Source organism: Terrapene carolina, unplaced genomic scaffold (genome assembly GCF_002925995.2).
Source record: "Terrapene carolina triunguis isolate 2854851 unplaced genomic scaffold, T_m_triunguis-2.0 Scaffold629, whole genome shotgun sequence".
Classification (NCBI taxonomy): domain Eukaryota; kingdom Metazoa; phylum Chordata; order Testudines; family Emydidae; genus Terrapene; species Terrapene triunguis.
Window position 1 is genome coordinate 20107165 of NW_020664980.1, and position 17521 is coordinate 20124685.

General features: G+C 44.2%; 1 protein-coding gene across 3 annotated transcripts; it reads left to right on the forward strand.

Moving 5' to 3' along the window:
* The first annotated feature begins 547 nt into the window (after positions 1 to 547).
* Positions 548 to 17256, forward strand: REEP2 (receptor accessory protein 2). 3 transcript variants are annotated; one of them, XR_002908964.2, is made up of 9 exons: positions 548 to 585; positions 1517 to 1589; positions 8006 to 8082; positions 8545 to 8665; positions 9267 to 9380; positions 9895 to 10039; positions 11416 to 11576; positions 14373 to 14527; positions 15549 to 17256. XR_002908964.2 is itself a non-coding variant. In XM_024215389.2 (8 exons), the coding sequence occupies exons 1-8, from the start codon at positions 554 to 556 to the stop codon at positions 14445 to 14447; spliced, it is 798 nt and encodes a 265-aa protein (XP_024071157.1). In that variant the 5' UTR covers positions 548 to 553; the 3' UTR covers positions 14448 to 17256. The 3 variants fall into 3 exon arrangements, 2 of the variants coding, with proteins under 2 accessions (XP_024071157.1, XP_024071158.1); XM_024215389.2 differs by having other exon boundaries at positions 14373 to 17256; XM_024215390.2 differs by lacking the exon at positions 548 to 585 and adding an exon at positions 665 to 713 and having other exon boundaries at positions 14373 to 17256.
* The last annotated feature ends 265 nt before the right edge of the window (positions 17257 to 17521 follow it).

A 17521-nucleotide genomic window follows, 5' to 3' on the forward strand; every position in this document is an offset into this window, starting at 1 on the left:
GGGGGGGGGGTACGCGGGGCAGAGGGACATGGGGGGTGCTGTGTGGCGGGGCGGAGGGGTACCGGGAGAGCGCTCTGGTGGCGCGGCGGGGGGATACGGGGGGTGCTGTGTGGTAGCGCGGAGGGGAGGTACGCGGAGCGGAGGGGTACCGGGGGAGTGCTCTGGTGGCGCGGCGGGGGGATACGGGGGTGCTGTGTGGTGGCGCGGAGGGGGGTATGCGGGGCGGAGGGGTACCGGGGGGATCGCTGTGTGGTGGCACGGAGAGGGGATACGCGGGGCGGAGGGGTACCGGGGGGGTCGCTGTGTGGCGACGCGGGGGGGACGCTGCGTGGTGGGCGAGTAGGTGGGACATACTGCGCCGCACAGGATTCGCACTGAGGAGACGTTGCTCTGGCCCCAGTTTCCCTCCGACGCGGCGAGGCCTACCCTTTAAGAGCCTGGGGTGGGGCCATACTTGCTGCAGGAACCTGCCCTTTAAGGATCGTGCGAGGCTGCCCGGAGCCGGCTGCCGCGGACCCGCTGCTCTCGGACCTCGAGCCGGCCCGGCTCCGCCATGGTTTCGTGGATCATCTCCCGGCTCGTGGTGTGAGTGCGGGGGTGGCTCTGCAGCATCCCGGCCCCCTGCAGTCTGCGGAGCCGCGGGTCGCACACTGGGGCCGGGAGACCGGCCGGCGCGGCGCGGCGCCCCTCAGAGCCAGCGGCTCGGGGGACCTGTAAGAATTGCGGAGCGAGCCGCAGCCTGGGTGGGGTGGGGAGGCTCCGTAGGCTTAGTGCTAGCGCCTCTTTCCATGAGAGCGCCAAGCCCTCGCCACACGCACAGCGACACCGCCCCCCAGCCGCTCTGCAGCCCGGAGCCCACCTTGCCGGGCATCCGCCGGCATTAGCAGGGGGCACTGGCGGCTATTCGGGAACAGCGGGGGGGGGGGATTTGAGACGGGGTCCCTGTCAGCACCCCCTTCTTCTCGTAGGAACGAGACACACAACTCAGCCCACCCGCGAGAGTCATCCTGAAAATGGATGAGCGCTGTGAGCTTTATAGGTCAAAGCTAACCCATTAAACCTGGCTTCTTGGTTGTCAGCAGTGCTAGCTGGAGCACTTGGGCACTGTGTCCATTGCATGAAATGCAGCAAAATTATTTACTAATGTACATTTCTGAATAGTCTTGAGGTGAATCATCTTGTAATGTGCATTTCATAGTGCTGTAATCCCCACCGTCCCCAGCTGCGAGAGGCATGGAGAGACACAGTGGTAGGAAATTCAGGGAGCTGAAGCTTTTAGATATAAAAGGAGGGTTTGGTGCCAGTGGAACTGCCCTAGGTGAAAGCCTGCAGTGGCTTCAGGCAGGCTGTGAGCACTCCAATAACTGAATCTTAATCCTGAGGTCAAAGGATGGGTTTAGGGAGGAGGGGTGTTTGTGTTAAGCAAAATTAAGATGAGGTGTTGGGATCCAGGAGGGGAGGAACATCAAGTGGATAAGAATGCTGAATAGTTCTCATGGGCTTTGTTTTATTCCAGGCTAATATTTGGCACTTTATACCCTGCATATTCCTCTTACAAGGCCGTGAAGACGAAAAATGTAAAAGAATATGTAAGTGTGAGTCGCCGTGTTGTGTTCCCACTGGCAACCCCCCCCCCCTGACTCTCATCCTGTTTTCAAGAATACCATACCACCCAAGATCCTCCCCCTCCTGAGACCAGCTTTTTTTTCCTTCTCTGTATGGGATAAAGCATATCTCCTATCATTTGAGTGTGTGTGGTAAGCTAGAGGCCAGCCCCACAAGGCTAGGTGCGGATGGAGTGTATTCAGACTCTGCCTCGCTAAGTTCAGACACTGACTTCCTCTGACTTTGCTGCTCTGCATCTCCGTTTGCCCATCTGTAAAATGAGAATACAAGCCTCTCAAGCCTGTGAAGGTTAGCTGACGTTGACCATAATGCTTTACCAGATATTTCCAACAGAATTCTGCTCACACAATTGGGGCCAGATTTTCAAAGGAGCTCACCTCCATTTAAGCACCAGAATAAAGGGACAGGTTTTCAGAAGAGCTCAGCATATTGGGTGTTGAGCTCTTGAGGCATTTTGGCTATAAGTGTTACACGGGAGCAGCTGGCTACTGAGCAATCTTGAAAATCTGGTCTTATGTTTAGGTACCCATAAGGAAGCAGAGCTCTCCTGAAAATCAGGCTGAAGTCAGACAGGATACTGGGCTAGATGGACCTTTGGTCTGACCCAGTATGGCCGTTCTTGTGTTCTTATGCTCTGCAGGTGCTCATTATTGATAGTATTAATGGATCCTTTAAGAAGGTGTGGTGTTTCAGATTTGCTTATTGGGAGGAAGGGGTGGAGGATATTAGTCTATTCTAATAAGGTCCGACAGCAAAACCCTGGCAGAAGGGACCAGATTGAGATGGCAAGCAGTGCTTTATCAAAACAATACTTCTCTGACGGCACCATTTAAGTTTCCATTTAAAACTCCTTACGTTTCTGGTCCTGAAGGAAACGTGTGCCCCCATACATGGATGTCACACTGATTCTCCGCAGACAGACAGACATCTTGGAACAATATCTTTTTAAGAAGGGTGAGCAGCTCCAGAGTTGATAATTTAGTTGTCCAGATAATTTTATTAAAAATATTCAGGTTCTCAAATTACGAGGGGCCCTTTTGTCCAGGTTGTAGGCTAATATGTTACCCCTGCCTATTGACAGATTTGGAACAAAAGGAGATGATGTCATGGAAAGAGGCTGATTTGGCTGGAGGTTTCAAATCCTAAATCTAGGTTGGCAGGAGAGACAGTGAAAGAGTGAAACTATGGTATAATCTGAAAGTATTTCAAAGTCCAAACAGATGAGATGCTTTTCCCTCCCCTCTTCATTGGAATATGGCTCTCTAGCCCGTTTCTTCTGCCTCCTTTTGTTACTCTTCAGTCTTCCTTAGTTTTCCTTTTGTACGTTGGATGATTTATTCTGCCCTGTTTCTTCTCTTGAATGATAAGAGACTTCTGTCAGGCTGGATTTTCTCCAGCTTCCTTTTAGGGCTTATTTCTCTTTAGTCTCCCCACCCTTGTGGCTTCTGCCCATTGTCGCAGTGGTTTGGGAAATGGACTTTCCAGCAGCAAGCAATGAGTCTCCTGATTGGAGGCACGGTGCTCCTCTGAGCATTTCAAAACACCACCTCAGTGGGAGAGGTGATATCTGGCTGGTATTTGGGTGGAGCCTAGTCCCCCTTTACTCTTCTTTGCCTGCTTCACTGCTGCCTCTAAGAGGAGCAACAACACTGGTGAGTAGGATACTGGTGTGGTGGAGTTGATGTCTGTGGTATGACTTGTGGTTCTCCTACTTGCAGAACTGCAGAGCCAGGAATGGTATCAACAGTGAGGGCTCCATGACCTAGTTCTACAGTGTCTCCTTCTGTTTCTTCAGCCTTCTAAAGTTATATGGAGCTTTGCCTGTTGAATGCAGCCCATATCAGTAGTGACTCGGTAGTGGTGTCAGTTTGAGGGAGAAATGGGTTGTGGTGGAACAATGCAGAATTAAATGGCACACATTAAATGAATTAAACATTTTACATTTGTGCATTTGATTTTTTCCTTCCTAAGTATAGTACTTTGTACTTGTGGTTAGATGTTTGGCTGCATGTGTGTGGTTTTTTTCTTGTGTGCTGTCCCAGCTTTGCGCAGACAGGTGGCACAACAGACCTTGAGCGAACATCCCAATGACCACAGGATTCGTTAAGGAGCGAAGGCACCAGGTCAGGTTTATTGTTGACAAAGCACAGTAATAGCACCTGGCAGATTTACGAGGATACTAAGACATGTATGCCCATGACAATAGACGCAGTTTAGTGAATGACAGGACTTTTCATTCCCCCCTTGGCTAGACAAAGACACTTCCTTTGAGATACATTTTTATACCTGGATTAAAACAAGTTAGTACTGCCTCTGACATAGTTCGTTTCCCCTGACGTGGCTAGTTATTACCCATTACCTTGTACATGTTGGTTTGATTAAAACATTTTTATTACGTACTGTTATCCTGACCTCATTTTTTAGGAGAGGTCAGTGTGTTCCTGTTATTCTTGGGGAATGTTTTTGTACCATTCATGACATTGGGATGTTCTGGTACCACTTGAAATCGGGATGTGTTTGCGTGAGTACTCTGTGCTTAGCACTTTTTAGGAATGTGTATTTCTGCAATATCAGTCCTGTTCTTGCCAGATTTTGTGAGCAAGTCCTGCCTTATACCAGGCCTCTGATACAAGCGCTTATGTTTCAAGTTCTCTTCCTTCTACCTTTCCCCGCTTTTATGGGGAGGAAAAGCATAATGCATGAACTGAAGATGACCCAGTGGGCTAAACACTGTTATGTGGCAACCAACTGATTTGGCTCATAACTGTTTTCAGCTTTGTGAAACTGGGCCTTTTTACAGCATCAGGTATTACTGGTTTGGACTTTAGTCTGTTGGCACATAACAAATGTGGTCAAGTCATGAGTACTTGTACCTAAGCTACCACTAATTTTTTGTTCTGTTATCAGTTCTTCTCTATATATCAAGATGTCTCATATAGAATTCCCTCATGTTGGAAGCAACACTTCGAGTTAAGAAATTGTCATTTCTAATATTTAGAAATTCCAAGGACATCCTAATACTGCCAGCATGAGACCTATTATTCTATAAAAGTATGTTAAAAGAATGTGTTATTGGAAAGTCAAGCACTTGAAAGTTAGGAAATATTATTGTTGCCCTATCAATCTGAATAACTGGCATTTTCTAACTTTTAAATGTTTGATTATGCAACCTTAATGTTTATAGTATAGGGTTTTGGCTTATAATTTTTACAGTACCTGAAAGATTGGTGCTCTAAAGAACACAATTATATTTATTCTTTTCAATTAGCAGTCTGCCAATTATTTAAAACTACAAAAACAAAATGAAAAACTAGTAGTCCTTGCCTTGAAAAGCTCAGTCTAAACAATAGACAACACTGGCAGAGAAAAGAGAAGAATGTTTATCTATGCTCATTTGACCTTTTTTAAATTCCTGCCTTACATGGCCAATTTACCTTACTTGTCCCACTGTCACCCACTTGACCAATGCTTTTTCTTCTTGTTTGTAGCAAACTCAGCTTGTCCCTTTTCCCCTGTTTTTGCAGACCACAATCCCTAGCTTCCTTCCTGGCTTTTTCTCCCACCAAGCAATTGCCTTCGGCCTCTGCAGCACTGAAGGTCCAAACAGTTAACAGATGGTTGACTCTGTTAACATCAGTGCAGCCCCTAGTTGTGTGAAGTCATCTATTCTGGTGTGGCCCAACAATTTCTGTCTTTTGGGGGGGTAATGATCGGGATGAAGCAGCCCAGTTTCTTTAAAGGAAAACTGTGTGTCTTTGATGTAGAATTTTGAGTCAACAGAATAATGGGTAAAGGAGAATCAGTCACTATAATTTAATTTGAGCTTTCAGAATGGCTTTGATAAAGCCTCTTGCCAGGGGCTATCAGAAAATAAGAGTAGGAATACGTAAGAATGGCCATAGTGGGTCAGACCAAAGGTCCATCTAGCCCAGTATCCTATCTTTTAAACAGTGACCAATGCCTAGGTTTGCTAACTTTCTAATTGCAGAAAACCAAACACCCTTACCCTGCCCCACCCCTTCTCTGAGGCGCCGCCCACTCCATCCCCCCTCCCTCCGTTGCTCACTCTCCTCCATCCTCGCTGACTTGCTCATTTTCACCAAGCTGGGGCAGGGGGTTGGGGTGCGGGAGGGGGTGAGGACTCTGGCTGGGGGTGTGGGCTCTGGGGTGGGGCTATGTATGAGGGGTTTGGGGTGCAGGAGGGGGCTCTGGTCTGAGGCTGAGGGGTTTGGAGTGCGGGAGTGGGCTCAGGGTTTGGGTTTGGGGTGTGGGAGGGGGTTGGGGCCAGGGGATTGGGGTGCGGGAGGAGGTGTGGGCTCTAGGTGGTGCTGACCTCAGACAGCTCCCGGGAATCGGCAACATGTCCCTCCAACTCCTAGGTGGAGGCACGGCCAGGGGGCTCCACATGCTGCCTCTGCCTGCAGGCGCTGCCCTCACTGCTCCCATTGGCTGTGGTTTCAACCAATGAGAGCTGCGGAGCCGGCGCTTGGGGCGGCACCTGCGGGCGAGGGCAGCGCATGGAGCCTCCTTGGCTACTCCTCTGCCTAGGAGCTGGACATGCTGGCTGCTTCCTGGGAGCCACGTGGAGCCAGGTAGGAGCCTGTGTGCCCCGCTGCACCGCCAACTGGAGTTTTAACGGCCTGGTCAGTGGTTCTGACTGGAGCCACCAGAGTCCTTTTTTGATCGGGTGCTCTGGTCAAAAACCGGACACCTGGCAACCCTACCAATGCCAAGTGCTTCAGAGGGAATGAACAGAAGAGGTAATCATCAAGTGATCCATCCCCTGTCACCCATTCCCAACTTCTGGCTAATAGAGGCTAGGGACATCAAATAAATGGCCAATTTGCAATATGACAAAAAGAGAAGTGGGACAGCATAAAGTTCTATATTGAGACCAATAGTATTCAGTATATTGTGGATGTGTCTGTCGGCTGTGGCTCCATAGCTAAGGCTGAGTTGAAGTTTGCAGGAATTCACTCTCTTATGTATAAGGATATGCTGTATTTTTCTCCAAAATTACAGCACTTACTTGTTGAGCATAAGATGAATTTTCTAAGACTTTACAAGTAAATCCATTAATTAGTTTGAAATAAAATTAAATTAAGGTGGTTCTTTAAGAAATTTAGCATCCTATATCAGATCTTATTTTTTTCCTCCCAAATTATCTTAATGACACTCTTCAAACTTCTTCATCAGAGAGGAAAATGTAAACTTCAGCGCATAACCTTCTTCTAGATAATTCCACACACACTTCCCCTATTTCACAATGGCTACCATCTGCCTTTATTCTCAATGGCATTGAGACTACAAGTTGCCTTTAGCAAAGATGGCCACTGCCTCCATTTATGTTCTGCTTGCAGTGCTTCTCTCTACCTCCTAACAATACAGGAGGGCTACCATCTTCCCTGAGGGCATCTTGACTTTTCTCCTATTGGAAACAATGGGAGTTAGTGATAATTTTGAAAAAGGGCAACACTTCATGCATTTCCTCTGAAGGAGAAAACTTTATTCTTCAGTCTCTAATAGATATTCTTTCAGTTATGAATAATAGCAAAGAGTGATCATTAATGTCTTTAAATATGTCTTTTCAAAAATTACACAGTGCACCAATTCAAAAGGGAGGGGAAAATTTGTTGGCTCCAGAGTGTCAAAAAAACAATCAGGACCCACAGGGAAATATGTCCCTAAAAGTTTAATAATAAATAAATAAATAAACGTCACCAGAAATATCACATGGTAACAGTTTCTATGGGTTTCTTGTTCAATGCTTACTTACAAAACTTTTAATTAAAAGGAAAATTCCCAAACAAACTACGTCAAAGATGGAATTAAGGTTTAGAGCACATGTCGGTAATTTAGAATAAAAGTAGCAACATGCCTGTAGTACTGTATATATCTCCAAGCATGACAAATCCAGGAAATTCAGGGTCAAAGTTAAAATTAGAAGGAAATCCAAACATGTTGTGATTTATGGCAAAAAGAAAAAATCTAATGTTCAGTCAAAAAGTCTTGATCTAGTTTGGGACTATAAACATTAAAATGCTGTAATCATTTGGTATTTTATGGGGTCACTACATAATAGAATTAAGGTGGTTGGGCGTTCCTAGCTATGTATTTGCATATCTTAATTTGTTCGGATTTTTTTTAAAGGTTAACCTTAGCTGACATTTTCCTGTGTTCATAATTTCATGTTTTATGGATAATTATGACATCCATTTAATGTGTTCTATCCTAAATTACTGATACATACCCTCATCTTTAGGATAAAATTAACATTTTGAGGTGACAAGTCATTTGACAAGGAAGAAATCCCAGTTTTTGGGTTGTAACCTAGTGTTTGTGTTTTTTGGTTTATAATGGAATAGCTGTCCTTTTACAGGTGAAGTGGATGATGTATTGGATTGTGTTTGCCTTCTTCACCACAGCAGAAACGCTCACAGATATTGTTCTTTCCTGGTGAGTATCCAGGCTGCCCATTTCATATGGGGAAGGGAGGGAAAGCTCTCAGACACTCTTCTAGGATCAGCTGCTGTGGGATACAGGAGGAAGGGTCCTCTCCACTCAAGGACTTTTTTTGTAGCCATTGTGGCTGGAAGCTGTGACTTAGCCTCTTTGCCTTTTGTAGACATAAATGCCTGGTGGGCTTCAGAGCCTGAGCTGCAGCCTGAGCCACAACTACAAACGCTGTCTACACAGCTACAAACCCACGTCTATGGAGACATACCCAGAGAGGCCTCAAGGAAGTGTGTCCCAGAGGTTCAGGAAGGACTCTGTTACATTGCTGGCCTTGTCATGATGATTCTGTTCCATTTCTGAATCTTCTCTTTACTAATCCAATCTGTGCTCCACTTTGGACTAGCTGCCTATCTGTATCTGTCTCTAACCTGCTCTTGATTCCAGCTTCTCTGTCTCTCTCAGGTTTCCGTTCTATTTCGAGTTGAAAATCGCATTTGTGATCTGGCTGCTCTCTCCTTACACCAAGGGCTCCAGCGTCCTCTACAGGAAGTTTGTGCACCCAACGCTCTCCAATAAAGAGAAGGTACTTTTCTATTGCCATGGCTATTGACCTGCCCTGGAAGTTGGGTGACTTTTGACCCATTTAGACCATAATAAAGATCCTGATGCATCAAGTCATATTTGTGCTGCCTACAGAGGATGTAGGATGTGTTACTTCTCTAAAGCAAGGTGGGCAAAGTGCACCCTATGGAGTATTGCAATATGACCTGTATTAGCTGTAATTTTTAGTATAGATGTGTGGCTTGCAGATGTGATGGGTTCCCACATGGACTGCTCCAGCAGTTAGACTGTTTGAATCAAGGTGGAAGCCATGCATTCTAGAACCTGTCGCCTCTACAGGCTGCAACTTCATATTATTGGTAGGCGCAGCTATCCTCTGCTCCATCTTCTGTAAATTAGGTATAGTTCACTGCTTTTTGACAAGTTGCAAATGCAACCCTCCACTGGGTGCAAGCCTGCTGTAAATGGGAGAGGGATGGCGGTGACAGAAGTAATGCCTAGTAGCTGGTGCCATTAGTCTTGGAGAAAGGTGCCTGATGAGCTTTTGGTTTTTAATGGGGAGGATCTCTGTCCATGTTTGTAACCAGGAATCTAAATGTTGGGTTTCCCCACTTCTTTCCTAGGAGATTGATGAGTATATTACCCAGGCCCGTGACAAGAGCTATGAAACCATGATGCGAGTTGGCAAGAAAGGTTTAAACTTGGCTGCCAATGCAGCAGTTACTGCAGCTGCAAAGGTAACACAACTGTGTGCTGCATGCATTTCTTTAGCCTCTGAGACACCAGTCTGCCCCCAGCAGGATAACTTCCATAGGATTGGAAGGGACCTCCTTGGTCATCAAGTGCATTGTCCAGCTATCGTAGGCAACCATGTCATATAATCCCATTCATACATTTATCAAATTCTGTTTTAAAACTATTTCAGTTCCTGTTGCTGTGTCCCTCCAGCTGATTCCCTGTTGGTTTGGAGGGAAGCTGGTGGGTGCTGCTGACCTCACTCTCCTCCTGCCTTCCTCCAGTTTGCATTATTCTTCACACAGCACTTCAGCTTGGGGCGGGGCTGAGGGGGAGATTTCCCTGGATCAGTCTTCTTTCCTGTTCTCTTCTAGAGCATGCATGTCTCTTCCTCTTGAGTCTCTTTGTGGGGAATGGGACATTTTCCCTTTCCTTCCAATTTGTCTCTGTGAAGAATCCCAGATGACAGAAGCCATGTATGAGATATCCATGGCACTAACTATGATGTCCTGTTAGGGTCAGGGAGTTTTGTCTGAGAAGCTGAGGAGTTTCAGCATGCAGGATTTGACTCTGATCCGGGATGAAGATACTGTGCATCTACGGAGCCCCAAGCCACAGCTGCGCACCTCCACTAGTGGCCTTGAAACCATTGAGGATTCAGGTATATAATACTCCTGGTAGGCCATTCTATGAGGCCCTGAACAACAGGGGTAAGGGGAGGGTATCGAGGCTTCAAGATAGTGGTAGGTGCTGCCAAAGCTTTGGATTTTGTTTTGAATGCTGCACGTAATACAGGAGTATGAGTTGCCTGTTACTTGGGGGAAAGAGATTTTTGGAGTGAGTTCCCTTCCAGATGAATCTGCTGCCATCCCTGGATTTTTTTTTATTTTTAAAATAAATCTATTTAAAATTAAATTTGAAAATATGACAGCCTACATTAATATAGTAAGTTTAGACATTAAAGTCATTTAAATTCATGAAAAAATGTTCATACAATACATGTCCACTACCATAATTTTTAAAGAATGCCATATCACTGAACTGGTGGAAGTTGCTGGCTATGCCCCTGGAACCATACTTTTTTTTTTAAGTGCTAAACTAGCTTTTTCAGTAGTAGCTTCTTCTGGAGGTACGAAGAGAATTCTCTTCATTTCGGTTTATTCAATGAGTGCAGTTCAATATCTAGTTCCTTAAAGGTTAAAAAAACAATGGGAAAGTACAAAAGCAGGAAAGCTTGTTTTCCTTTTCCAATCTAAGAGTAAAAACTGGGTGTTAGAGTATGAGCTCTACTAAAATCTTGAAGGACACGGTGAACAGAAACAATAGATCAATTCACAAATTACAGATAAATACCTTCCTTCTTTGCTTAATCAGTTTCAAATGCAAAACATCTGATAAACTTTTTTCTTGTGTATCCAGCACATTTAAGGTAGCTTTCTTAAATGTGATTTGTGTCAAGTTCTATTAAAAATGCACAAAAACATCAAGTAAAAATCAATCCTCTAGTAAATAAGAAGTGTATCATTCACTATTTTCTAACATAGAAGAATGTAAAAATGAAGTCTGAAAAAATATTTTAAACTGTAGCAGCTTAAAGTAAATGTGTATAGCTATAGAATATCCTCCTGTTAGCAAAAGTACCAATTTTAGTGTACCGTTGTGTTTTAATGGTTACCAGTCAATGAGACTCAACCCTTCTTTAGGAAAATAACTAAAAGGTAAAAATGCAAAATGAGTAAAATTGATTATTTAAATCAAGATTTCCTGCTTGCTCATTTAAATCATGATGAAAATCAGTGATTTAAATTGTTTGATGCAAATCAATCCACCCTGGTTAGGGGGCATGAGTCTTCTACAGTTTCCCCGTCCTTCCCAGATTATGGGCATGTTTGCACACTCTTGGGTGTATCCCTCAGGCCCTGAGTAAGAGCTATTGACACCTCTCTCCCCTCCTGACAGCCCTGATTGGGAGCCCCTTTTGGATGGACTTGGTACTGAAAAGTATAAAAGGTGTTTTTGTTTTCTTCTCGTCCTTAGCTGCTTCCTGTTACTCCTCAGGAGAAGAGGCCAGTGTGTCTCAAAGGTCAAATGGGGCCCAGTCTGATTCTAGAACAGAACCTTCAGATGAGGATGCAGGAGACAAAACACCGAAACGCACCCAGAGCCTCAAAGCTCCTAAGAAAGTGACAAAAGCTGAGGTGAGCTGGTGTCTGAATGACTTCTTGGGCTGGAGCTGGTTTGTATAGTTGAAATTATAGTAAAGAACAGAATTATCAGATGCATAGATCACGATATGTTGAGGAAGAGTCAACTTGTCTTTTGTAAAGGGAAATCATGCCTCACCAGTCTATTAGAATTCTTTGAGGGAGTCAACAAGCATGTGAACAAGAGTGATACAGTAGTGTACTTGGACTTTCAGGATGTCTTTAACAAGGTCCCACGCCGAAGGCTTTGAAGCAAAGTAAGTGATCCTGAGGTAAGAGGGAAGGTCCTCTCATGGATCAGTAACTGGTTAAAAGATAGGAAACAAAGGGTAGAAATAAAAGATCAGTTTTCACAGTGAAGAGAGGTAGATAGCAGAGTCCCCTGGGGATTCGTACAACGTATTAATAAATGAAGGGGCAAACAGAGTAAAGTGGCAAAGTTTGCAGATGATACAAAATTACTCAAGATAGTTAAATCCAAAGCTGACTGTGAAGAGTTACAAAGGGACCTCGCTAAACTGAGTTGACTGGGCAAAAAAATCGCAGATGAAATTCAGTGTTGGTAAGTGAAAAGTAATGCCTATTGCAAAACATAATCCCAGCTATACATAAAAAACTATGGGGTCTAAATTAGCTGTTGCCACTCAAGAAAGAGATCTTGGAGTCGTCATAAATAGTTCTCTGCAAACATCTGCTCAGTGTGCAGCAGCAGTCAAAAAAAGCCAACATAGGGGGACAGAGAATAAAACAGAAAATATCATAAAGCCACTATATACATTCATGGTATGCCCACACTTGAATGCTGCATGCAGCTGTTGTTGCCCCATCTCAAAAAGCTATAGTAGAATTGGAAAAAAGTACAGAGAAGAGAAACAAAAATAATTAGGAGTATGGAACAGCTTCCATATGAGGGAGAGATTAAGAAGAATGGAACTGGTCAGCTTAAAAAAGAGACGACTAAGGGGGGTATATATGATAGAAGTCTATAAAATCATGAATGGTGTGGAGAAAGTGAATAGGGAAGTGTTATTTATTCCTTCACATAATACAAGAACCAAGAGTCACCCAATGAAATTAATAGGCAGCAGGTTTAAAACAAACATAAGTACTTCTTCACACAATGCACAGTCAACCTGTGGAACTTATTGTCAGGGGATGTTGTGAAGGCCAAAACTATAAATGGGTTCAAAAAAGCAGTAGATACATTCATGGAGGATAAGTCCATCAGAGGCTCTTAGCCTAGATGACGAGGGATGCGAAACAATGAGACTCCCACTTCCCTGAGACAGTTCGTGTCAGGAAACTTTTACTGATAGATACAGCCTGTGTCTTGAGTCTTAGAAATGCCCTAGATATATAACTTGATCCTGTTACTCCCCTTTTGGCCTTTTTTCAGATAGGAGTGGATGGTTATTATGCCTTCCTTCCTTCAATGACATCTCTAAGCCTAGCCACACACTAGAACGGGTGCATTTATGCCCAGTATAGTTTCCATTCTAACCCCCTCTTTTCAGATGCTCATAACTCTGAAACTTTTGTTTTTTGAGCTGAAACTTTCCAGGCTTGGGCTTTTGCTGAAGGTCTCCCCAACATCATAATTTGGATTACAAATGATAGATACGTTGTTTCTTCCTATTATAAAGGTGGGAGCCATTTTTTGCTCAGCCTAACTCAAACTGCTAAACTTTGAAACATTTGGTGATGAATTGATAGTTTGAATTGCACCATCTGTAGTAACATGGCATTAACATTTAAACGTTTAGACTGGGTATGCTGCACACTTGGGTGTCTAGTTACCTGCTAGGCAAAATGCCTGGTCTGATGAGATGCTTGAAACCTGCCTGGATTTCTGATCCTAGAAGCTCCTCTGCCTTGATCCTCCTGCTCTCTTCCCTAAAAGGCCCTGTGGCCTAGAACAGTGAGCATAAACTGCTGCGAAGCAGGAGGGCCAGATTCTATTGCAATTCTCCTATTAATGGGTGTTAAAGGTGATCTATAAAGTGCAGGAGGTGTGTGTGTGGGGGGGGGGAAGGAAATAGGGACTGTGTCCTTTTCTGCTGCTGCTTGACAGATACAGAAGGTAAGGTGCTTTTCAGGAAGACTTGTTTCTTCCGCTTGGTCTTTCTTCAGAACTTTCAAGTCCAATTTCTGTTCTTTTGTTGTGGGAATTCTTAGACACTTTTTCAGAAACATGCTTTGGGCAACTTCTCAGCTCTGTCAATGGTGTCAAGTCTTCACAACTCACTGAATCCACTCCCCTCCCTAAGGATCTGGAATAAGATAAGCAATTGAAGCAGAGTGTACAAACTAGTCCAAGACATTAATGGCTCTCTTTCTGGAAGAGCAGGATCGTGGGTACTATTTAGAACCAGAAAAGTTGGAATAGAGACTGATTGATTTGAAACCTAGTCTCTTTTCTCCCCCCCGCCCCAAGCCACTCCTACTCTCAAGGCCCCTTGCTGGTTCTTGGTTTTTTCCTATTAAAATTTCCTATGGTTTAAAATGTTTTTCATTCCCTGTTGCTGTGTGAAAGACTCTCTGAAACAACAGAAAACTTAATGACTATACAGTGACACTGACAAAAAAAAGTTAAAAAATATCAAGCAGAAGTCAGATTTTTGAGCAGAGTGTGTCCCTTCAGCCATGTTTAAGGGGTCAGCATATTGGATTAAATAGACTCCTTGTTCTGCCAACCCTCCTTGCTGTGTTGTGTTGATCTATGCTCCCCCTCCTTTCTGCTCTGTACTTGTGCCCTACATGAACTGATAGTTTCTCTGTTTTCTTTTGCAGCCTCCACTAAAGAGTGTGAAAGCTCGCCCCAAGAAGAAAGCTGCAGGCTCCATTGCTGCTGGGGAGTCAGCCTAAGGACACCCCCACCCATCTGTCCCAGGATTTGCCTGTCACTTTGAAGGGACACTTTCCAAAAGAAGGGAGCTGAGATACATGTACATAACAGCTACTTCTTTGTAGAGCTTATTCCAAGGCGAGGGCGTGGTAGGGATTCAGCATATGGCGTGGAGGATGCACATCCTCAGAAATTATTTAGTCTTCATCTCTCTGTTGGAGGGAATGCTGATCTATCTGTACATAGCCTGTTGCTTTGGGATCCCCTCTCTGCATAACCCTAATAGGGAAACTCTGCTGGAAGAACTGATGATTATTATTCTTAACATATGTACAATGTGCCTCAGGTGGCACATGACCAGGATTCATCACCAAATTTGGTCCGCTGGTTAATTAGGGTTAGAGCCATCCCTTGTGCAGAGGCTGGAAAAATATTCAGGATGGGGCCACTGAAGTTCCATTTGGGGTGGAGAGCTCCCGAAGATGTCTTACATCAGCCTGGGTATCCTCCTGTAGCTACTGAGGGGAATTATTGGTAGGAAGTGCCTGTAGCAAAGTGGCTAGTACCAGTTCCTCTGTAATTCAAGCCCATTCTCGTAGGGAAGGGGACTGAAGCAATATGTGGCTGATGCTTTCCAGTTTCATTCATGATTGACTTGTAGGAGGAGTGGAATTGTGTCAGGGTTCCAGCATATGCTGCAGATGGACTCTCAGGAAGTGAGGCTGAACAGCTTTCTTTGCTTTTCAGGGAGAAGGAAGAGCAGGGAGGGAGCTGAGACTCCACAGTGGCTAGGAGGACATGAGAGGGTGTGTGTGTGCACATGCTGGAGTATATACAAGTGTGTCTGCTGGAGAACTGACTACTTGGCAGTCCTGGAGTTTGTGGTCCCGTCTCCAGAATTGCTTGAATTTTATTTTGGATTCCATAGTCCAATCCAATTCCTGTATGGATGATGTAAAAAAGGGTGGGTGTGTGAGGCAATGCGGGGGCCAATGAGCCTCTCCTGGCAATGCGTTGGGTGGACTGTGAGGATGTTACATTCACACCCAATGGCTGAACTCCACAGCACCCCAATGCTAGTTACCCTAGAACTAATCTGACAAATTCTTTCATTCTAACAGATGACACTGGAAAACCTGGCTCAATGCAGTCTGCAGACTTACTTGAGTAAGTGTGAGGTGGAACAAATCTAGAGGCCCTTCTATCCCAACTCAGAAGGCTCCAGGAGAGCCAATCCACAGGGCGTGAGAGTTTACAAATAACTAAAGTATGAAAACTTCATTATCCTGATACCAGGACTCCATTCTTCAGTTGTGGGGGAAAATACAGTATTGGGATTGATCAATCCTTCTGTTGCATCTCACTCCAGCCCTTGAACAACTCTTCATGTATTTAACAATGTGCCAAATCCATCAGTCTCCTGGAACCTGAGCAACATGTAAGATTCAAGCCAGAAATTCCTTTGGATTTGGGGTATGTAATGAGGGGGTTGGACGTCAGTAGCACTAACATTATTAAAAAAAAAAAAAAAAAACACCTTTGAGGTGAGTCAATGCAAGCTATACTGGACACCAATATGTTGAGAATAGCTGAAGGGATCCCCCCTCCTCTGGGTGAGAACACATCCTAACCTGTACCCCTCAGTAGATCTTTCCCAATGTCTCTTGGTGGGGGGGATCCAGAAGATGAGTAGGTCCCCTCATATCACTGTTATCACTTGACTAATGTCTTGGAGATGAATATTTGGTGGCCTTGATTTTTCACTGAGATTAGCTGCCAAAGGAGCTTTCCTGCCTATTAAAGACCATTCTCTCTGGATTTCCCCCCATTTCTGTAGCCTATTTTCTCACTTCTAAAACTATGGCAGAGCTCTTAGCCTAAATGCTTAGTTGTTCTGTTGTTGGCAGTGTATAGGAACACCTCCTGTAGCTTTCTTCAATTTTTTATAACTTTGTCAAGACTGCCACCTTTTGGGCTGAAATTTTGCACGTTTCTTCTTGGCCTGGGCATAAATTTTATGAAAAGCTCATCTCTTTCAAATACAAAGAGAGAAGGGATACAATTTTTGCCATTTAAAAACAAAGAAATCAAGCATACTGACCAGTTCTAATGTCTTGGTAGGCTGTGGAAGAATCTTGTAATTTGTCAGGGATGCTAGCCCTAAGTAATAGATAAGGTGGTCTAGTGAAAGTCCTTTTTGATTTGGCTGAGGCATTAAGATTTACAAGCTTACTTTGTGCATGTGCATTGTATTTTTTTCTAAATTATGATCTGCCAGTGTTCCAGTGCTACTGCACTTGCATGTGTATCTATCGAAGTGGAAATTCTCATTCAGGATACAATCTCTTATCATTTGTGATCTGGAACTGCATAAGAAAGTGAAGAGGAACTTTTTATTCTATAGAATGACATGTGAAGGTGCATTTGGAAAGAGACTTGACTGTGAAGGAACCATGTCCAAGTCTATCCTATATTGGACAGGACAGGGCAATTATGCTGTATATAGTAAGTAACTTTGCATGATCAGATTTCATCAGGGTGTTTTTTTTAACCTAAAAATCTCCATATCAAATTCTCTGTTAAACTGTGAAGGACTCAAGTCTAGGAATACCAAGGGTAAGGCAGCCCATATTCTACTTCCAACCCCCCATTGCCCTCTTTATGCATATTAATTTCCATACAATCTCTAATTACATGATCCTCATACTATCACTTTCCACAAGACCTCTGCCTTGCTCACTCCAGAAGCTGGACAGTGTGAACAGAAGGAGGTAAGTTTATCCAGTGAATAAGGCAGAGGCTCCTTTCCTGTTTTTGTGGAGGACTTGGTTGGTGTGCAGTGTATGGAGACAGGAACCACACACTGAATAATTTATAATAAAAAATCATGAAAGAGCTGCTTCATTCACTGTGCACGATCCGTTCTGTATGTTGAAAGGGGCAGTGGTTCTCTGGGAAAATTGGTATGTAATCATGCAATTAAATACTGCATTGTAATCTGTGCACACCCACATTAGGGGCAGAGTTGAATGCATAGCCTTAACTGTCATTTTCTGACCCATGAGTGCTTCACTTTTTAGCCTTAAAATTCCTT